Source organism: Sciurus vulgaris (assembly GCF_902686455.1).
Source record: "Sciurus vulgaris genome assembly, chromosome: 11".
Taxonomy (NCBI): domain Eukaryota; kingdom Metazoa; phylum Chordata; class Mammalia; order Rodentia; family Sciuridae; genus Sciurus; species Sciurus vulgaris.
In genome coordinates, this window is record NC_136472.1 from 64503538 (window position 1) to 64526672 (window position 23135).

The window sequence follows — 23135 nt, forward strand, 5'->3', positions numbered from 1 at the left end:
GCCACTCTGGAAAGCAGTATGGAGATTCCTCAGAAAGCTTGGAATGGAACCACCATTTGACCCAGCTATCCCACTCCTTGGCCTATACCCAAAGGACTTAAAATCAGCATACTACAGAGATACAGCCACATCAATGTTCATAGCTGTTCAATTCGCCATAGCCAGATTGTGGAACCAACCTAGATGCCCTTCAGTTGATGAATGGATAAAGAAACTGTGGCATATATATATACAATGGAATATTACTCAGCCATGAAGAATGATAAAATTATGGCATTTGCAGGCAAATGGATGAAATTGGAGGATATCATGCTAAGTGAGATAAGCCAATCTCAAAAAACTAAAGGACGAATGATCTCACTGATAAGTGGTTGAGGACATGTAATGGGGGGGGGGGTAGGAGGGGTTAGCGTTAGGGGTAGGGTTAGGTTCAGTGTTAGGGATAAGGAGGGTGGTAAGAATGGAGGAAGGAAGGATTGTATAGAGGGAAAAGAGGGGTGGGAGGGGTGGGGGAAAGGGAAAAAAAATAACAGAATTGAATGAAACAACATTGCCCCATGTAAATTTATGATTTTTAATTAAAAAAAAAAGAAATCAGTAACAAGAAAAGAAATTATTTGGTGAGATCTGCAATTAGAATATGAAAGTTTACATCTAGCTACAGTTACATAATAGTCATCATCTTATTTCTCCTGAAGAATTTGTTTATTCAGACATTTTAAAAACTGAAGTTCATCCTTTATTGAGATATTCCTAGTTTTTGTCTAATGTTCTTTTCCTGTTTCAAGAACCCATCCAGGATACCATATTGCATTTAGTGTCATATCTCCTTAGGTTCCCCTTGGCTATGAAATTTTCTCAGACTTTCCTTATTTTCAATGACCTTGACAGTTTTGAGAAGTACTGAACAGTCCTTTGGATGCCCTTTAAGTGGAACTTGCCTGATGTTTTTCTGAACATTAGGTGGATTATTGTTTAGAAGTATGACCACAGAGAAAATTCATCCTTTTTAGCATATTGCAGACGTGGTTTGGATATAAGGTGTCTCCTGATAAACTCATGTGACAGACAATGCAAGAATATTCAGGGGCAAAATGACTGGATTATAATAGTTTTAACCTAAAAAAAAAAAAAAGGAATGCTGGCCTGGGCATGGTGGCACCTGCCTGTAATCCTTCTGGAGACTGAGGCAGGAGGATCGAGAGTTCAAAACCAGTCTGAGCAAAAGCAAGGTGCGAAGCAACTCAGTGAGATCCTGCCTCTAAATAAAATACAAAATAGGGCTGGGGATGTGGCTCAGTGGTCGAGTGCCCCTGAGTTTTGGAACCTCCCAAAAATAATAATAAAAATTAAAAAATAAAACAAAATACATGCTGGTTCTAAAGAGCGAGGGGGTGGTAACACACTACAGAAAGTATTGTTGAACTCTTGCCAGGGCCAGATGAAAAACAGAGCATCCTAAGTAGCTAATTAAGCTCAATGATCACTTTTGGATGGTCCCATTCTGGTCATTGATTTGTTAAACACCTGCAAACTGTAGAATTCCTCAGCCTTTAGCCGTAGTTTCTGTTCAGTATTTTGAGTGCAGTCCCACTGTGACTTTTCTCAGGGCTGAGGTGAGTGTTAGTCATCAAAGCCTGGAATGTCATCAAAGGAGTAAACCTGGTAGCCTTTAGGTGCATGGTAGGCAATGCACAAATGGTAAAATCCTGCCAGGAACACCAGAAGGCCAAGGATCAGGACGGGAACCAGGTGGCCTTGTGTGCTGACCTTTAGCTGATGTAGCCTGACAGCAGGAGGGAGCCTATGGTAACGAGAAAGGCACCAATCGAAAACAACAGTGGCAAGTGCAGTGGCCTCATAAGGAATCTTGGAAGGGCTTTCTTAAACTGAGGGTCAAGGGCGCCATCCTCTGTGCTGGAGAGCCCAGAGCATTTTACTTTACTCCTGGGGATTCCAGTGGCCGGTTTAGTAGGAGACGGCATCACAACACGCTGACGCTGCTGCGGTCCCAGCTACTGGTGTTCAGGGAACTTGCCCTCTGCTAATGGCAGAGACGTCCCTGAACCAAAAGCACAGCCAGCCTCGGTGCCACCCTAGCGAGCACCAGTTCGCCGCCCAAAGCGGCCTGCTGGGTGGGGGTGAGGTACGCTGGAAGTGGTGTGACCAGGAGCATCATCTTCTCACCTGAAATTGGTTCATATGCTTGTGATGTTTTCTCATGTCCCTTTGAGTAAATTAATTCTACTTATTCTTAAGACTTTATTCCAATTACTTTTTGTAAACTCTGTTTCCTTGGACATTGGATCTTCTAATGATCACATTTGGTGTCTCTCCTCCATGATCTTGTTTACCCTCAGTGATCAGTTGTTTCCTGACATTTGTTCAACCCTGTACTTTTGATTAAATATTTAAGCTTTGATGTGAATGTCATAAACATTTGCCACAGTCACTTCCAGTGCTCCTGAGAGAGGGACAGGATGTACTGTCCTGGAGTTCAGGGGCTGGACTTCTGAACCTGTCTGCTCCTCATTCTTCCTGGATGTTGCCAACCACCTGGAGACTTGCCTTGCCTCTCGGTCCCACAAATTCCCTCACATATCCTTCCCCAGGGAAAACACTGTAAGTGATTCTCATTTGGAGTGAGTTGGAGTGAGGAGAATTCATATATCTAAAACCTACGAGGTCACCCAAACAATGACCCTGTGTATCATTCTGAAGATTTCTCCTGCTCCTTTTGCTGCCGCCTCCCAAGTTCTATCACTCTGGAACTTTGCCAACGTTTTTCTGCTAACAGACATGTGAGTCTGTGGTTCTTCCTTTTATGGGATCCCATCTGCTTTTTATCTTTCTAGAATAAATTCATAATTTGGGGGTCACTAAATTTTCCCTCCCCTTTCTGGTTTTCCAGCAGTGCTATGTGTTCATTTACTTAATACATCTTTCTTTTCATGGATCTGGAGCAGGAACAGGAAGTCATAGTTCTCAAGAGTCCGTTTAATCAAATTCCTACGTGGAGTCGCTGAGTCCTCCTTTATAAGTACTTGGTGTATCCCTGTTGCAACAAAAGATGACAACTAAAGAAGGCCATGAAAGACAGAGATTACAAATTGAATTCTAAAATAATTAAGGGCCATCGGAAAAAGTCTTGTGGATAATCAAAAGCAATGAGGTTGCTGTTAAAAAAATAGATTCTAAAAAGGCAGAAATGATTTGGAAAGGAGAGATGTAGTACAAGGAAATGAAAAACAAGGAACACTTCTCCCTTCTCACCTTAAGGAGACTAGGAACAGGAATGCAGGAGCTGCTGGAAGAGAAGAGGTTTAGTTGTGCACAGGAATTTCAGGAATATTGGGGAAAAGGAGAGTGGGAAGTGTATTCCGATAAATAGGAACAGGGGATGGATGGTAGAGAAACTTGAGCAAAAGTGAACTGGTTGGGAATGTAAGAAGAAAAGGGAAGTGGTGTATGTATTTGCCCGTCAGTACCCTGCAAAGCCAAAGCATTCCACACAGGACTGAAGAATGTAGGGGAAGGAAGTTGGGAGAGACATAACTAGTCCCCAAGTTCTAGATGAACACTTTATATATGTTATGCTTCAGGCTCTGCAGGCCTGCTTCAAGGTACTAATGTTTATGAAGACCAAATTTTCTTGGCATGGTAGAGAGAGGGAGACAGCAGAAAACAGAAGAAAGTGAGAAAACCTAAATAAAAATAGTTTAGAACCATGAAAAATGTCTTGCAATCAGAAAATGGGGAAGAATCTATATCATATCGATAGGAGGGCAGTTGAGAGAAATTATGTAACTGCACCTTTCTTTTGTGCCAGTTTGGAAGCTAGGACTGGTTGCAGACCTGAAAAAAGAAAAGATAAGGTGGATCAAAAATTTCTGGCACACAGAGACACTGACAAGGACTTAGTTAACATAATAGTGTGAGATAAAAGGTATGGGATCAGGAATCAAAAAATATGAATTGGAATTGAAATTTAACATTTATTTAATTTCTCATGATTATACCTAATTGTGTAGCCTCAGGCAAGTCCATGAAGATATTTGATCCTTATATTCCACATGTGTAACAAAAGCACAGCAGCGGATTGGGATATTCTTGCGTATCCATTGGAATGATACCCATGGGAACTGTTTAGACTGATACATTTCATGAGTTCATAATGATACTAGAAAAGTTAATCATCTTCAGAGGATCCTAGGGACCTATCACAGTATTCCTCAGAAAGATTGATAAAGAAAAAGACTTAATCATTTATCTTACTTTTCCTACATTAAATATAGACACTTTAATTGAGGAAAGGGAATTTTTATTAAAAATATTCTGCTAATAAATGCAAAAGGAATGATAAAATGAGAATATCATGATTTTGTAAACTCTAATAAAGCAATTGATCTAGAGAATGATGATCAAGAGCTATTTAAAATCACAAAGTGAAAAAAATATGAAAGACTTCATACCAGATGTATCAAGATGACAACTTAGGAACTAATTTTTAAATTCTAGAAAGGAGAAACAGACATTATGTACCTCATAGTGTGATGCAATAGAAAGTATACAAAACTGCTATAAAATTTCTTGCCAAAAATCTGACTGGAATCTGATCAAGAATCCATCTAGCTCCATCAGTTTATAGTCACACAGGGGTTATAGGAGCACATTAAAGATCACAGATCTACAATCAGCAAAATAATGAAATAGAAACTTCTAGAACACTAAATAATCAATTCTGTCAACAAATATAAACACCCAAATAAAAAAGAAAAGGAAATTATGGATTTATAAAGACAAGATACAGGAGCTGAACAAAACAGGCAGATTTTGTTTATATTTTAAACTCAAGTCAATTATAAAGATAATTGTAAGACAGAAAAGTCAAACACTGACTATTTGATATTAAAGGATGATCAATTTTTATTTAATAATGCTGTTGTGCTAATGTTTCCATGAGTCCTCATCTTTAAGAGGTATATTCTTAATTATTTATAGATTAAATAATATAATATCCAAGATTTGTTTACAAAAAGGGTTATGGAGTGATGAGGATACTGTAAAAGAAATAAGACGGGTGGAATGTGGATAACCATTGAAGCAGAGCGATGGATACGTGCAGGTCCATTATACTCTTCTCTCTGCTTTGGTATTGTATATGGAATTTAAGTTGGCCACTGTTACATCATATTGCATGTTTTCTCTTCCTACAATCTCCTTTTGTCAATACTTTTAGGCATATGGTGGACTCTCATTCTGTTCTGCTAATCTCAGAATTTCTTTTCATTCTGTGCCTCTCACACTCTGGCATTCTGGGTAATTTCTAAGATCTGTCTTCTAGTTCATTAACTCTATCTTCAATTCTGTGTAATCTTTTTTTTAAGTGTTTTTTTTTTCCAGAGTATAAATTTTATTTCTAGAATATCTCTTCTTTTACTTCACATCTGCATGGTGTGTATTTTTCTTAGTTTCTTTCTTAAATTTTTTAAAAATATTAATTATTTCGTAATGTATATTAGTCTTTTCTGTTATTTGGAGTTCTCAATGAGTTAGGTCTGCTGTCTCACACATCTAATGACATACTCTTGGTTAATTTCTTCTGCCATTTGCCTTGTGTATCATTGGCTCAGGATGAATCTTGATGTTAATTTTTCAAGTTGGAGATTTACAGTCCAGGAAGGCAGTATGATTCAATCATAAACCCATATTTGGTGCAGACTTTGCCCTTTAAAATTTTTCCTCCAAAATATTTAATAGTTTTGTGGATGAATGCATCCCTTCTTGTAGTAACTACAATACAGTTACTATGGTCCCTAGAACTCTGGGCCTCATGGACACAGTATCACAGACTCTAGTACACTCTCCCCAAAGATAAAAGATTTTGATAGCAATAAGACCAGTTTGCCCCCTCAAGAGATGAGAAGACCCAACTTTTAAGGACCAGCTTCCTGTTGTGACAAGAGCATTAATACCTACTGATAGTGAAGCTGTGTGTTGAACATATGGACAAAAGAGCTTGAAGCAAATGCCTTATCCTGAAATAAGGAAAAAGTAAGATCTCATCATATTACTCTGTGACAACTAATCAAAATACCCCATTCTTACATGACAGGAGAAAATACATCATTTTTTTCATCGTGGAGTTCAGTTTCAGTATCCTACATTACTAGAAACCACAGTACATCAAAAGTTCACAAGGCTTTATATTTTAAATGAGCCTATATGCCCATGTTATATTCAGATTTTTTGTTGTTGTGATTAAAAAGAAAACCTGACAAGAACAATTTTAGAGAAGGAAAAGCTTATTCAGCTCTCACAATGTCAGAGGTCTTAGTCTATAGAAAGTCGACTCCCTTCTTTGGGGCCCAAGGGGAGGCAGAACATCATGGCAGAAGGTCATGAAGAAGGAGAGCAGCTCAGGGCATGGCACCAGGAAACACGCATGCGCGCGCACACACACACACACACACACACACACACACACACACACACAGAAAGAGAAAGAGAGAGAGAGAGAGAGAAAAAGAGAGAGAGAGAACCTCCCCTTACCATGGACAAAATACATATCCCAAAGGTAAGTGTCCAATGACCCACCTCCTCCAGCCACACCCTACCTGCCCACAGTTACCACCCAGTTAATTCATTAGAGTGGATTGATGCGGTGCTTGAGTTATAAGGCTCTCATAACCTGATCATTTCACCTCTAAGCTTTCTTGCATTGTTCCACACATGAGCTTTGGGGGACCCCTCAAATCTAAACCTTAACAGTCCCCTTTAGATCCAGAAACATTGGTGCATCCCAGGCCCATGTCTGAACTTCTGACATTAGTAGTAGACAAAATCTAGACAAGATACAGTGAATTTTGGAGTCAGAACAGTCATAGTCCTATTGAAGTTATTCTGGAAAGTGGTTGATAGAATGTAATCGAATCTTTAAAAGCATTTGTCAAAGAAAGATTGAATTTTGATTATGGCTGAGCATTGATGATTATGTACCTCTTACAATTGGTACAATCCCCAAATTAACAGCCCCAAATTTTGGTTTCAGGATTAAGAAGGATAAGTTGAGGATAATGCCTCAATGGTGGATTTGATTTTCTTTCTTTCCATGGTTCCTAAATATGCAGCATTCACAAATTTTAGGTTTTAAATGTTTGTTTTGCATTTACATTATTTGTATATCTTTTCTTTATATATATTTATTTTTTCAAGTGGAAATGTTGCCACAAAAAAGTTAGGGACATTTAGTTTGACATTTACCATTTTGAGAAGGTAATTTCTAAAAAGTTGACAGAAAAATATCATATCCTTATGTGGTCATAGATGGCATTTTTCAATTCATATGCATCTCTTGCACAATAATGATGTGCTAAACTCTTAGCCAGGAAAGAGGAAGACTTACAAGTAATCTTAGCTCCTTTCCTGTGCCTAAACACCTACTAGTTGTGAAAGTGAAAATTTAGTGTTTACCTTCTAGAAATACAAAAAATAGTGGGAGAATGCAGATTCACTAATACTCTGATGGACAGTATCCCAACCAATTGTCTAGTAGCATCACTTCCTGAGTGTGCTACCCAATTCTCTTTCCTCTCTTCTCCTTCTCAAACACATGGCAATAGTAGCCATCTAGTTACAATTGGGAAACAAAAGAAAGGAAAAAAATGTTCTAATACATTCTGACGCTTGTTTGCTAACAGGTATGGAAATCTACTCTCACAAACAAGGACAATTTTGATATTCAATCCTCTTGTAGAAAGCAGTAACCTATACAAAGGAGCACGAAGTATTTGTAAATGAAGACTTTAGACACCAGCCACTTGGTTCGTCAGAAACATTTCTGGGGGAAGCAACTAATTGATGTAGGTGTAATGGATGCGTAATAGAGCTTGATCAAGACTGCATCTGTGGTTAATTCTCTACATCTTGCAAGAAACCACATTGAGAAACAACATGGTTGAATGCCTCAAGTTTTGGTTAATGAATAAACTTGTTTTAAATTGGTTTATTTCTGGTCTCCCAAGACTTTCTACTTTTGTTCTCTTAGTGTTTCTAAAATTTCAGGGGCATTTGAGTTTCAAAATGCCTATAAGCAGGAACCAGATGATTTTGCTACTAGGAATGGTCTGTTTGGAACAAGGAACATCTGCATCTCTTCCTCTTCCCAAAGGTAAGTTCCAAATAAGCTCTATAACCTCCTTTGTCTGAAGGAACCACCTTTGCTGGCAATGGGCATCACAACTGCACTCCATATTCCTTTGGGAAATAGAAAAGGCAAATATATTTTAGATCTAATTGTTTCTTCAACAAATTATTTTAGATTTTGCTCCTACAATCAGCATATGAAATAGGGTGAAATGCTTATGGAATGCAACTAAATTTTTTCACTTAGGTGTACTAAGTGAACTGAGATTATTTATTTATTTGAACATGTTTCACAGTACCATCTCTCATGGGGCAAATTCTGTACATCAGCACAGGTCTGGAAGCATTTGTAATCTTTTGGAAAATTATCTGGTGGGGAAATATGAAGCATGTCCATTGTAGTATATTGAAAATAGTCTTTTCCCTGTGATTAGCATAATCTGAAAATAGTTCTTGGCAGGCTTCTTTGTGGTCAGAGTTGTGCCAGCCCAGAGAACCACCATGTTTTCTGTCTTTGCTTCAGTGAGTTCAGGAAACAATGAATTTCTGTCCTTGCTTCAGTAAGTTCAGGAAATAATAAATTTTGTGTCTAAAGTATTTATGACTCATTTAGCTGCTGCAGTTAGAAAATAAACTTTTGATCCAACATCATACTCCCACTGGCTTCAGAATAAAAAAGAGTGTTATATTCATGCACTGCCATTATTTAGCTGAGCTCTTTGATTCTTTATTTCTTCATCTGTAATGCATGGATAACAGTGCTTGATCCATAGGCATGGAATGGGGATTAAACAGGAAGTCACATGAAAGAGGTTTTTATATTTTAGCCTATTGATCTAAATATCTGTGCTGTTAGAGATATATTCTAAAGAGAAACCATTTTGATCACTTGCTTAACTTCCAAGTGCCTACTGTATGCTGTGAATTATGCTAAAGGTATACAGAGATGAATAAGACATAGGTCTTTTCCTAAATAGTTCATGGTCTGGTGGTGGAGCAAACGAGACAATTATAGCACAGCAAGAACTATTAAGGGATGGGCTAGGGGAGAAAGGGTGCCACATAACCCAGGGGAGAGACCCTTGACCCAGTTTGAGGAAATCAAGGAAGACTTTTCACCCCAAGGTGATTTCCAAGCTCAGAAGTAAAGATGAGAGGATTTATCTAGATGAAGAATTGGGTAGATTATGAGGCAGTGCTTTATAAACCATCCTAAAAACATGTGGAAAGAATGACCTGCAGGAAGCACATGTGATATGCCATCCCTGAATTACCTGGTGGAGGTCAGTATCTTTAACCTGTCTTTTATCTGAGGAGTCAAAAAGCCCATTGAGAGCAAATAATGCAAATTTTTAGGGGCAAAGTCTTTTCCACAAAGAGGGAAGATTTCTTTTATTACCTGGTAAACTCCTATCCTAAACACTGTTATGTGAATCAAGACACTGTCTTCACTCCACACTCCTTGAACAACCTGTCACTTTCCATCCCAGCAGAGAAATAAATCCAGTAAGATTTATTAATATCTGACTGTGAGACTGGCAGCACAGACTATGGTCTCAGACTCAGTCTCATGGGTAGAGCAGAGGAGAAGTATGCACACAACTGAAATATAAAGCAGATGATAATATCGTTGACAATTAGTTGAGCAATTTATTCTTCAGGAACTGTGATAGATGTTGTGGATGTATTTCTCAGACTTAAGTTCCTCTATTTGAGGATCCCACAGTATAGTTGGGTTGAAAGACAGAATAATGTCTCTAATGGTGCATGATAGATGTCATAGGAGAACACAGAGTGCTGTGAGATACCTCTCAGGGGCTAGAGAGCTCAGAATCAAAAGAGATCTGCATTCCTAATAACCCACTGGAGATCTCCTCCTGAGGCCTTAACCCATACATCAGAAAAGTAGATCCCTTTATGATATACCTGCCCTACATGTCTATCAAAACTGAGCAGGTATATACAGGTATGTACAAAAACTGAGCAACTTACTGCTAATTACGGCAAATCCCAGAAACTAACTTAGAAGCACTTCGTGATCTTTCTGCATGCTCCCTGTCTGGCAGATTTTTCTGACTCAGAAGACTTTTTCGGAAAAAAAAAAAAAAAAAAGACTTTTCTATGTTGCTCAGTACTAGAAACTATTTAATCACTCAATATTTGTCTTATCTTTTTTTCCCAGCTAACAAATGTGGGCAGAATCTGACTAAGGTAGGGCCTTGGAATTACTTTAACATTTTCAGTCGCATTGTTGGGGGAAGTCAAGCGAAAAAGGGTTCTTATCCCTGGCAGGTGAGTCTCAAGGAGCAGTCTCTGGTATGTGGGCTGTGAGATGTCTCAGAACTGGATCTCCCTGAGTAATTGGGTCATCAATGCTCTGTCCTGTCTAGTTCTTAACTAATAATCTTACAAGTGCACACAAAAATCCAAGTCCCTCATGATGTACATCAATTGAGTTCCAGAAAAAGTTTGTTCGGAACAGTTACATGCACTATTGACTTCAGTCACAAACTATTAAAAGTAATGCAACCCAAAACTTTCAGCCCCTAAGACAAAAATCCCATTTCAAGAAGCTAAAAAAATTTTGAATTTGCTATTTTAAAAAACAAGTATATTTTAAATAAGTATTGATTCAACAAGTATATTTTAAAATATACTTGACTTGTTAAAGACCAGAGAATTCACTGTGTGTTTGGGTTGTAAAGTTTTCACCTATATCATGGGACCCTTCAGAGAATAGGTAAGAATACCGCCTCCTTAGTAGCTAATGTCATAGGAATTCTACCTCTGTTTAATTTCTTGATCGTCCTAAGACATGAAAATGGATTTATGCTTTTGCCCCACTCCATGGGGTTTGCATTTATTGTCTTTGAAACTCTCCCAATTTTCCTTACCCTCAGGGTCATGTGATCTTCTTGCTTCTTAAATTTCCATCTAGAGAATCCTTCTTTATTTTCACTTCTCATGAGTCAGTCATAAACTTTTAGGCCAATGAACAAATATTAATGGTTGGTTGACTGAGTTTGTGTTCAGTGGGTTGACTGAATAATTAAATCATTGTCATTTAATTAACTGGTTAAATACTTGATAGAATAGTTAGATTGATCAGTTAGTTACATGGTCAGGTGTTTTTCTAGTCAATTTAGGAGTCCATGTTCAAATCCTAATAAGAGTGATTCACCGACTTTTACTTACTTCATCTTTGTTCTATTTTTGGCCTCTTCTGTGTATTACCTCTCTCTGTGTCTCTTTCTGTCTCTCTCTCTCTCTCTCTCTCTCTCTCTCTCTCTCTCTCATGCTGGGGATCAAACCCAGGACTTCACCAATGGTAAGCATGCCTGAGCTCTACCCTGCCCCCTCTGCGTTGCTTTTCCTTTGATTGCTCAAAAGTGGAAAATTCTAATAAATTGCTTTTCTTCTAATTCTAAAAATGTACTTACTTGTACTTTGTAAATCATTTTAGAATCAAATAAAATATCATGAATAGGATAAGCCAAAGATAGAAAGTATGCTTGAGAGTCAGAATCAGAATGACCTTGTAAAAGATAAAGGGTTCAAAGAGTTCATTAAAAGTGTGAGAGAATTGGGCAGGGGATATAACTCGGGAGAGGGCTTGCCTTGTAAGCACAAGGCCCTGGGTTCAATTCCCAGCACTGCAACAACAACAACAAAAAATTATGAGAAAATTACAGGTCCAAACTATTTCTCTAAGAGGCTTGGGGGAACTGGAGCATGTTGAAAGGCTCCCTAGTCTGCAACTGCCTTTTTCCCAAAGCTCTTCAGCTGCACTCTGCTATATTTTCTATTCCTTTTTCTTCTTTCACAGATACCTTTCATATTGTCAGAGCCACAGATCTGGGTCAACAGTATTATAAAAATAAATAAACAAATAGTAATATTTCTAACTGCCAACTCCACTAAAACCCTTATAGTTGATCATCTCCAGTTAACTACTTCTTATCTAGACCAAGGTTGGGAATGTTCTGGTTTCAGCACTTCCCTTCTTTCATAACTGCAGTGTATGCACTTTACCCCTTAAGAAATTATGAGCAAGATATCTGGGTCTATTTTTTAGACTATGTTTAGCTGTCAGATTTGGGGAATTGGGGAATCCCAGGGCATGAACTTGTACCCATTTAAGGTCTTTGCTCTTCAGGTATCTCTGAAACAAAGGCAGAAGCATATCTGTGGAGGAACCATCATCTCTCCACAATGGGTGATCACAGCTGCTCACTGTGTGGCAAACAGGTAGGGATGGACTCACTCAAGGAAGATCAGATTGCCCTCTTCTTCTCCTTGGAATCAGCTGTGAGGACTCTATTAAAATATGGGGGGAAACCCCAACTCCATAACACAAATGGGGCTTGGTGACCTTGTCAGATGCTACTCAACTAGGTTGAAAATACACATTCTTCACAGAGGGAAAATACTTCATTTACTTAAAATGGAGTTAATAAAGAATAATACCCTAGTGAGAAAAAAAAAAAAACTAAAATTGATTTGTGGAAGTTTCAGTGAAAAGAAAAATTTCCAGTGCATTTTACATCTTGAGAAATGGATAAAAGAAAACAAAAGGAGACCAGCAAAACCTAAAGTAGACTCCAAGTCTTCCTTCCTGTTGGTTCTATGTCTTCCAAGTCTCAACCTAACAACATCCATTCTTTATTTACTTTTTGTGTGATGCAAAGGTTTCATTATTCTCAGTGCTCTTGGTTCTACCCTGTAATCAAGATCTTGTCTCCATTTTGGTCCTCTTTCATTTCAAGTCTGTAAAATTTCCCTGGATGCTCACTTGGTGCTAGACACCAGGGAATGCCAAATACAAAAATGACTGAGACACAATCTCTACCCCTAGAGAGTTAATAGGCTAAAGAATAGTCAAATGATAATTTCTTTGCAGGTGGTAGGCTAGTGAGATGCTCTATGTTAGGTTATGTATTCAATATAGTCAAAATTCAGAAGAGTATATCAAGAGAAAATGATGCCCTTTCCAATTTTGTAAAAAAAAAAGTATCAATCCTGGAGATGAAGGATTCCAAAAGGTGGTAAGCTCAAAGCTCTTAATCTATCTCAACAATCCTACCAAGCTCCTTTGTGATTATCCAGGAAGATGGATAGTCATGTCATGTGAGGTCTTTAAATCACAAATATAAGGAAGGCAAGAAGATTCCAACTTTCCATTGTTGTAATTAGTTCTAAATCCCTGAGTGTGTGTGCTCTCTGGGACATTAGAGTTATGATGTCATTCTTCATACTATACACTCTGCATGAGATCTTTGACATTGAAGCAACATACTTACTGGAAATCCCAAATCATTCTCAATGGATTTCACTGGTATTAAGGTTGGATCAATATCCTAGGATAACTGAATAAAGTTTCCTAGATTTTAGAGGGCTGAATTACAATATATATGCATCTCTAGATAATTAGCATTGCAAAATGTTAAGTTTATCATGTTTTGGCTCCATATGAGACCAGTCTTTACTAGTTCTGCACTGACACTGGGGATCTCTGCATGTTTTTTTCTAATAGCATTGGAATCATTCTCATTTGCTCAGCAGCCCCACCACCCACATTATCTTTCCTTAAAATTTTGAAGAGACCAGTTTGTCAACAGCTGTACTGTGAATTTCATTGAAATCTACTGTTTTACTGCTCTCTCTTCATAGAAACTTTGCATCAAATTTGAATGTTACTGCTGGAGAATATGACTTGAGCCAGGAAGAGCCAGGAGAGCAAACCCTCACCATTGAAACCATCATTGTACACCCACGATTCTCCATCAAGAAACCAATGGACTATGATATCGCCATTTTGAGGATGGCTGGGACCTTCCAATTTGGTAAATATTTGAGGTGCAACCTGATCTGCATGCTCTATGTCCCCATGACCTGACTCATCGTATATCCCCTGCAGTTCATGTTATGTAGCATATGTCCAACTGTTTTGAGTCATGTGCTTTGAGATAGGGATTTAGGCTGGAGGGTTCGCTACCTGAAACTCTTTGCTAGTAGTTCTGGATATAGGATTATATGGAGTCAGGAGAGGAGAGGATCTTTGACTCTAGTAGGTGCCAGGCAGAGATATCACAACTCTCGCCAAGGTCTTTGGGGACTACCTAGGTGCAAAGGTGAGTGGCTAATGGTGTCCTCTCCTCTGTGAATGAAATGAGTGTTGCTTGATCTTTTTTTTTTTAGGCCAGTCGGTGGGACCTGTGTGTCTTCCAGAACCAGGGGAGCGATTTGAGGCTGGATTTATTTGTACAACTGCAGGCTGGGGCCGCTTGACTGAAGGTAAGAATCCCTATGCCACTCTTCTTAATCAAAAGTTAGAACTTTCTGGTGGGCAATCAGAAAATAGAAATTTATTTTTTTCAAAAGAGTTGTGTAAACATTTTGAAAGATTAAATGTCACATTGTACTTAGAAATTTAGATTTTTCCAAAGGACACAAACCTGAATCCAGTTGATGAGGTGAATGGGGTATCTTCAACTCAGGAAGCGTCAGTGTGCCTTGCTGGGATTCCTGTCCTGTGTTACAGATGGCATCCTCTCACAAGTCTTGCAGGAGGTGAACCTGCCTATTTTATCCCAGAAGGAGTGTGTGGCAGCTCTGTTAACCCTAAAGAAGCCCTTCAATGGGAAGACCTTTCTCTGCACAGGCTCCCCTGATGGAGGGAGAGATGCATGTCAGGTGAGTGGCAGTGGCTGGGCTAACAGGCTCCACCCAGGTAGGTCTCCGCTCAGCTTTTTTAGCAGGTGAGGGACTGCAGGAAGGCTGATTCTAGCTAAAACTGGAATCTGGAAAGAAGAGCCAGAAGTAAAAAAGGAAAGATGAAGTCATCTACATAAATGGAAAGTTTAAACATTCTGTTTTGAGCAGGGGTATTCAGAGGAGGTTATCTGCTTTTTCCAAAAAGACCAAATAATAGAAATGGTGCCAAGAATAAGCTCAGGGTTCATCCCTGCAGGATGGCTGGTTCTTTCTTATTTGGAGCTTTCCAATTTGTAGATGTGTGGAAATTTACTTTTCTTCTTTCTCCTGTTGATCAAGAGCTGAGGTCAATTACTTATCACTAAGCAAGACTTCTCTGAGTTTATAGCATGAAACAGGAGAGGGAAGAAGGTCTGCTGCCTTGATGAAAGCCTAGAATGGGGAGAAGGAGGTAGAATTTGATGGGCTTTAATGATATTTGAGGATCATGTGGAAATTGTGCTTGGCTTGTCTCCCAAGGCTCTGAGTCTAAATCATTAAGCATCCTTGTAGGTAAAAAATGGGCACTGTAGGGTATAGACACAACGATTGTAAAAGAAGCTTCTTTCTTCTTCAGGGAGATTCAGGAGGTTCACTCATGTGCCGGAATAAGAAAGGAGCCTGGACTCTGGCTGGTGTGACTTCCTGGGGTTTGGGCTGTGGTCGAGGCTGGAGAAACAACGGGCAGAGGAATGAGCAAGGGTCCCCTGGGATCTTCACAGATCTTAGCAAAGTGCTTCCCTGGATCCATGCACACATCCAAACTGGTAATAAAGCCATTATGCGAGGTTGAGAAGTTGGTGTTCTGCTAGGGCAGAGAGAGCATCAGCTGTCTAGCCAAGTCAGGACCACAGCATAAAGAGGTCTACTTCTGTTCTCAAAGAAAGACTGAAATTAACTGTCAAAAACAAAAGCCGAATATGGTATGTAATACAGTAGAAAATGTTCAATGAAATATGAATTCATCTGTTTTAGATTTTGTCAAGTTTGCCTTTAATTGAAACTCTCTCAGATTGAAGATATATCCCCCCCCCCCCCCTTATTTCTCAACTTCTAGCAAGACTCAGCAAGTTATAGTACAAACAGTAGTAATTTTACCACCCAGGGATCTATTTTTGGAGATATTTGTGTTGTCACAATTAGAGAGGAGGCACTGGCACTTATTGGGTAAGGGCGATGGATGCTGATAAGTATACTACAGTGCACAGCATAGTGCCCCACAATGAAGAAGAGTCCCACCCCAGATGTTAGTAGCGCAAAGGTAGAGAAGCCCTGGCACAGAACCAAGTTCAGTAAGTCAGAAAAGGCCAGGGTCTACATACACAGGGGGTGAATTGCAGCCTCATTTCTACCTCCAAACTCAACTGAGTTGTTTTCTTAACTTGTTTCTAACAGCCTCAAAGGGGTTTCCGTCCTTTCCTGAAGCAGTTCATTCAAATTAGTTCAACAGAAAACTACTTGCTGTCAAGCATATGGCACCACATCAGATATCTGAGCCCTCAGTTCAAGTTGTAGATATTCTAAAAACTCTTTTGTGCATGTAAGAAGTTTATTTCCATCTCTAGCCTCCATTTTTGCTCTGTATAAATGCCATGTTAATCACCGGTTAATCACTGTTTCTTAATTAGGCTACTCAATAAACTAAGTAAAATCATTTCCCTACAACATGAGGAGCCCTTTCATACTTTGCCATTTATCCCTTCTGTTCTTTCCACAGAGTAGATTTTCATACTAGTATATTGACTTAAAAATCTCTACACTTTTGAGTCAACTTCTTGAAAAATTGTTTGTGCTATCACAAGCTTTGAGTTGAATTTTTCTTTTTCTTTCCCAGGGCTTCAAAGAAAGAGCTCCAGAGGTGGGTATTCCTTGCTGTCTGCTCCACCAGGAGCATGAATAACATTTAGCATTCCTGAATATCAGTTTCTTCTGTAATCAAAATTTCCCCTCAGCAAGAGTTTCCATGTTTGCTAGGTATAAAACTACCAAGTACACCTGCAGCCCCGCTGGTCTGGGCAATCGCATGCTCACAGGAGCCCAGGATTCCTTCTCATTTCTTTCCTTATCTATCCAGTGCTCCATCTAATTCAGCAAACATTTGACAAACCCTATCTTTGAATCAGAGTCTCAGGAAAGAGAAGAGGTGGTACAGATGTGGTCAATAAGCTACACACACCTCCCTGAAAGTGTCCCTATTTATTGTCATCCCTGTATTACATTGTAACTCTTCAATTAATTCACCTTGTGATTTTGTGCAAGCTCTTTTCTATCTCTGGACATCAGTTATTTCATCCATAAAGAATAGAGGTTGAACCAGATGGTCACTGTATCTCGGATTGTCAATAGTTCTTTGAACCCTAGAACTACCTACAAAATGCAATATGGAAAAGTAGCACCCTCAGAGCTCAGAGGAGTGAGAGGCTGCTTCTAGCTGGAAACAAATAAACAAACAAACAATAAATAAATAAGGACTTTGTAGCACAGACATCTTTAAAGCTGAAACTTGAATGATGAAGTGGGATATGATAAAGAAAAATATTCTAGTTCCAGGAATCATCTTTATCCAAGGCTGGAGATTGAAGGATGGAGGTAGGAAAATGTAGAGTATAAGAGACCAGTAAGTCAGCCAAGCAGTTTAAATTGAGGATGTGTAATGGGGTTTCATGAGAGAAAAGAAGGAAAACTTGATATCAAATTATGAAAATATCCAACGTCAATCAAAAAAGTTTGGAATTTATTGAACAATAAGAATATGATGAATTAGATAAGTAGATTAGAACTAGACTTTTCTGATAAAGGAATGGCATGTAGGTGAAGGATTATGGGGAGAATAATGTAAGGTGGATTAATGAGATTATGTATTAGTTTAAGAGATAAGAAATAAAAGCTTGAAGTAAAACGATGGCCAAGAAAAGAAAAGGATGAAATAGAAAAGAGTAGCAAGGGAGAGGAAATAATCAAATTTGATTCTTTGATAGTTTTGAGCATTAAAGACTAAGGATACTTGAAACTTTCTAATAAAGTCAGAGGTAGGTGCAGATTTGCTGACCCAGAGGGATTCCATCAGCAGCATGCTGAGTTTCAGGGGCGATAGCAAAATCTGTTCTGAAGTTCAGAAAAGCAGAGATACTAAGTGAAACTGAGACTATAACTGAGACTGGTCAGAGGGCTGCTATAGAGAGAGAAGATGAATGCTGAGATAAAACCTGGGAAACATCTGTATCCATAGAATGAAGTTATGGGGTCAGAGAAAGAGTTAAGGAGAAAAACAAATCATAGAATCCCAAGGCAAAGCAGGATCTAAAAGGAACAAAAAAGAATATGGCACCTCGGAAGCCCAGACAGGAAAATATTTCATGAAGAGTGAAGAGAACATAAAGAAGAACCAGGAGGCTCCAGAGTCCTCAGTTTCTGGAAGGAAGGGCTATTATAGCCAGCCATCATTATCGACCCTGATTCCCTGGCTTTCCCTCCCAGCATCATGCAGTGAGCAGGATGGCATAGTCAGCGGGTCTGATGGGGAGCTGCACTTCCCAGCAAGCCTCCAGCTGTACTCTGACAGTGAGCAGTGAGTAGCCCCCTCTGTCACCCTCCCTGGAACTCCCACCTCCAGTCTGACTACACCCATTAACTGGACTGTGATTGTCACTTTCTGCCTAGAAATAACATCCTCTCCGTGTGTCTGTCTGCAGAAAGTGTGTCTGGACCCTGTTGGTACCAGAGGGAATGGATGTGTTGCTCAGTTTTTCCCACATGGATGCAGAGTCTTGTCACCACAATTACCTGGCAATGTATTCTTTAGAAGACAGACTTTTTGGTGAGTGGATTTTCACACTGTCAAGTGGAAAGCAGTGCTAAGTGGCTTAAAGAGGCCTAATTACAGTATGTTTGGTGTTGAGTCATCTGTAAATGCCACATTTCCTGTCTCCCATTTTAAGACTTGGATTAGGAGTGGGGAGAAACAGAACCTGAGTCTGCAGGGTCACAGGGCATTACACTTCCACATCATTTTCACTTGCTCTCATCAGACTAGGCCTCCTGGATCTGGAAACCATTAAGAGTAAACTCTAGACATGTTGCAGGGCCCCTCAGGGCAGAAAGCTGCTTTCTTAGGATTGAAAATGATCTTTACTTGCTTCATCAAGATAAGAAGAAAGATAACCATAGGAAACCATGAAAAGGAGATAATAGTTACGTAAGAAACAGGAATGGAGTGAGGCATGGTGGCACATGCCTGTAATCCCAGCCTCTTGGGAGGCTAAGGCAGGAGAATCATGAATTCAAAGGCAGCCTCAGTAACGGTGAGGCACTAAGCAACTCAGTGAGACCCTGTCTCTAAATAAAATACAAAATAGGGCTGGGATGTGGCTCAGTGGTTGAGTGCCCCTGGTTCAATCCCGGGTACCAAAAAAAAAAAAAAAAAAAAAAAAAAAGAAGAAGAAAGAAAAAAGAAACAGGAATGGAGTTGATCCCTAAACTGGACATGTTTTAGCCCCTCAGGAAATGTTTGGCAATGTCTTAGAGACTTTGTGGGATGTTACAACTGGAGAGAGTATTACTAAGATCCAGTTAGGTTGTCACAACTGGAGGGAGTTTTTCTGGTGGAAGCCAGTATGCTATTAAACTTGTTATAAAAGGCATAAGACACCCCAAAAGCTGAGATTGAGATAGCCTGTTTTAGAAATATCATGGCAAGTTCGGTTCTCTCTAAGTCACTTAAAGGATGTTGTTTTCTAGATTCTGAGCCAAGAATCTTCTTTCTCCTTACAGAAAAATTCTGTGGAGAAAATCTCCCTTCATCCGTTCTTGTCGGCTCCAATTCTGTAAAGCTGAAGTTCATCTCTGATGCCACAGATCTTGCCACTGGGTTTAATCTCACCTATAAAGCTGTTAAACCAAACTACTTTCCTGGTAAAACAATTTACATTTATCAGATACTGTCCAGACCCTTTGAAGAAGTTTGGGCATAATAGGCATTAACCTCCTGGCAAGGCCCACTAGTTCCACAGTGGAGTGGACCACTTGGCCAGCTTGAGAGCAGGGTGTAGTCTCTCCCTTCACGGCCTTCATGACTCATATTTATCACCCACCCAAGTAAGCTGAGAAGGCCTGGGAGTTCTGTAAGATCTGTGCACAGGCCTCTTCCTTCTCGTTGGCTTAGTCTAAAGATTCGGTTCCTGCATCACCTGTGAGAGATGGGAGGGAGAACAATGAGAATGCCTCTTTCTGAGGTGCTTCCATTTGAGTTTCTTCCATTTGAGCTTTCCATAAAGAGTTTCTTTATGTATTTCAGATTCAGGTTGCAATTCCTTAACTGTCCTTTTTAAAGAAGGCATCATACAGAGTCTTCACTATCCAGAAGACTACAGTGACATGGCCAACTGCAACTGGATTTTTCAAGCCCCCAAACATCACATAATTAAGGTATTGACTTGGCTTACTCTTACTTAACCATGGTATATCCACAGAACAGCTATTAGATGCACCATGCTGCAGAGGTTTTTATCTGAGTTATTCATTGCTATATTTTATTCCTCAGTACCTGCTATACAATACATCAGGCTCGAATTGAATAACGAGCCAGTTCAGTTTTCCCTGCAACTAACTACCCACTTTTACCACTAGATAGCACTTGCACTCCAATTTTTGTTAAAAACCAAACCAAACCCAAAAGACAGTGTTGTCTTAACCTTTGTACCTGGTGACTTTTATCAGTCTCTAGTTCCTTCTAAGAAACAAACATTTCTTCCTTATAATTCAACTTCTGACAAAACACTGTGTACAAAATGGCAAGGTAGAAGTCAATAACAAGCAGGCCAAAATCATTAAGCCTTCCAAGCAGAGGAGAGAGAGAAAAGTAGAAATAGTGCAGAACAGGTACAGGGATGGCTAGCTTAAGAGAGTCACAAGGTATACTTGGAGGGTCTGGTGGGAGGTGAGACTGAGACCAAAATATAGAGACCCTTGAATATCAGGATATGGAGTTTATTCCACATTTGTCTATTAGTATTAGTGGCTATTCATTAGTTTGTTTTCCCATTAAACACTAGTGGACCCTCTGCAGAGCGATGTCACTAGGTAGCTGAAGGTCAGGTTACAGTCAGGATGAGATTGGACCACGGCATTTATTTACAAGTATTTCTTTTAAAATAATAATTAAAAGCAGGGGATATATGAATAAAAGCAGAGAAGTAAGGGCAGACAAGACCTCAAGGTTCTTCCTTATGGGAGTATATTTCTTAACAATGGGTTCACATCCTGAGAATAGGATGGTCGTTAGGTGTTTTATCATTGTGTGACTGTTACAGAGTGTTCTCACACAAACCAAGACAGTTCCAATGTCACCAGATGATACAATCTTGTGAGACCACTGTCCATTGTTGACCAAAACATTGTTTTACTGTGCATGACCATATTTGTGGAGAAAAGAGATCTGAGATGCAGAAGGTAAACTGAATTGGTGAAGTCTCCCCAGAGAATGGATCCTTTCATTTAAAACATAATACAAGGCAAATGAACAAAAATATGTGGTCGATTGTTTGGGCTTATAACATAGAGTTTAAAGAGAATAAGAATTAAAGATTAATTGTTCAGACCCCACACACACCCCTCAATAAGGCAGAATAATTGAATTGGACAATTGAATAGTTGAAAAAAGTTGGAACTGGCAGTATCTGAAAGGTAAGTCAGAAATTAGGAGCAGAAACAAGATCACGTAAGTTTTATGAATAGTGAGAGAAGAGAGTTCAGAGGAGATGAGTATAGATCTTATTTATCTAAAGGTTTTTGAAACCCAAACAGAGTCAAGGCAAAGTTTTCAGCATAATTAAGGAAAGACTTTTTGTTCACAATGAAAGGTAAGAATTTAAATATAAAAATACTTTTAGGAGGAGTAAGAAGAGGAAATCTAGTTGAAAACCTTCTCTTCTAAAGTCTTACTCCAGAGCAAGTTGGGCAATCTAGATTTCTTTGCTTAATCAAAATAAGGTCATTAAAAAAAAAATAAGGTTATTCATCCATATTCTCAGCTGTCATTTCAGAGTCTGGAAATAGAAGAAAGTGGAGACTGCACTTCTGACTATGTGACAGTGCACGGTGACGTAGAAAGGAAGAAGGAAATAGGTTGGTGTTCCTCAAAGACTCAGCTTCTCCTGGTTTGCGTGTGGACCCGATCTTGAGGTGGAATTAAGAAGGATATATCTCAGTTTTCCTTAATACCCCTGCACCACCACTCCTTCTTCTATATCAAGGGCAGGAGGAGAGAGACAGGACCAAAGAACCATTTGAACAGGAAATGCAAAAGGCCCACAATGAAGTAGGAGCCAGATGGGTCAAGTACCATCGATATAAGCCCTGTGGCTGCAACCAAGTCCCTTGGCAGCATTTTAGTGGGAGTGTCTGGCAGATGAAAAGAATTGGAGCACTGATGGGGTTAAATGCCTATTTAAAAAAGCAAACTGCCTTTTTATTTTGAAAATGCAATGTGACATTTGTCTGAAAAGCTTCCTTCTCAAAAATTACCTAAAGGGCACATTATTTTCTCCTATCCATGCTGTGTTTATCTGCCTGGCACTTGACAATGCCTTGTCCGGGTTGGTCTTCAACCAGCTCGCTTGTGTGGCTATGATGTGCCTGCCCCTGTGCTGAGCTCCTCCACTGTCATGCTCATCAACTTCCAGTCGGATGAAAACGGGACCTTCAGGGGCTTCCAGGCTGCAGTCTCCTTCATTCCCATAGCAGGTAAGAAGATGGAGGCAATGACCCTTCAGTTTCGGATTTTAATCCTCGTAGAGTGGTAATAAAAGGAAGACTTTAGAGTCCAACATAGAGCCAAGAGATTTTCATTATTTGTGGTAATTATAGCCTATGAAGTCACTATGAACACTGAATAAATGGATAGGGAACCATTGCTCTTAAAAAAATACAAAATTATTTTCCTGTGAGCACCATGCATTTTTTTTATCAACTGATCACGACATAAACTTGTTTTAAATGCTTCTGCTTAAAGACACATTATTTCATATGTGTTACTGATTTATTAGCATTAAATTCAGAGCAAATAGCACTGCAGCTCATATCTGAACAAAACTTTCCTAATACACGTATTTTCTCTGTAAGGTACAGCGCAGTCTTCTTGCACTTAGGAACACTAGAGGGCACTTCAGCATTAAGCTTGGAAACCATACTAAATAGAAATCATGAACAAAAGGCACACACACAAATGTGGTACTAAATGT

The 23135-nt window shown here is 39.3% G+C and overlaps 1 protein-coding gene and 1 pseudogene across 2 annotated transcripts; one reads left to right on the forward strand and one right to left on the reverse strand.

The window, feature by feature from the left end:
• Positions 1–1623: 1623 nt before the first annotated feature.
• LOC306639516 (transmembrane protein 230-like) lies at positions 1624–1985 on the reverse strand (annotated as a pseudogene). The gene has a single exon. The product of its transcript is annotated as a transmembrane protein 230-like (transcript).
• Positions 1986–7824: 5839 nt separating this feature from the next.
• Positions 7825–22735, forward strand: OVCH2 (ovochymase 2). Its single transcript, XM_079105331.1, has 13 exons — positions 7825–8170; positions 10328–10437; positions 12302–12393; positions 13816–13988; positions 14344–14439; positions 14687–14838; positions 15476–15686; positions 18376–18466; positions 18591–18715; positions 19669–19809; positions 20192–20322; positions 21927–22020; positions 22507–22735. Exons 1-13 carry the CDS (start codon positions 7954–7956, stop codon positions 22695–22697), a joined length of 1824 nt encoding a protein of 607 aa, XP_078961457.1. The 5' UTR covers positions 7825–7953; the 3' UTR covers positions 22698–22735.
• The last annotated feature ends 400 nt before the right edge of the window (positions 22736–23135 follow it).

Bases quoted from the DNA above. Each gene is read 5' to 3' on its own strand.
- OVCH2 (XM_079105331.1), top strand. From the start codon at position 7,954: ATGGTTGAATGCCTCAAGTTTTGGTTAATGAATAAACTTGTTTTAAAT. The intron at 10,438-12,301 runs GTGAGTCTCAAG...TTTGCTCTTCAG, and splicing joins AGGGTTCTTATCCCTGGCAG to GTATCTCTGAAACAAAGGCA. The intron at 14,839-15,475 runs GTGAGTGGCAGT...TTTCTTCTTCAG, and splicing joins GAGGGAGAGATGCATGTCAG to GGAGATTCAGGAGGTTCACT.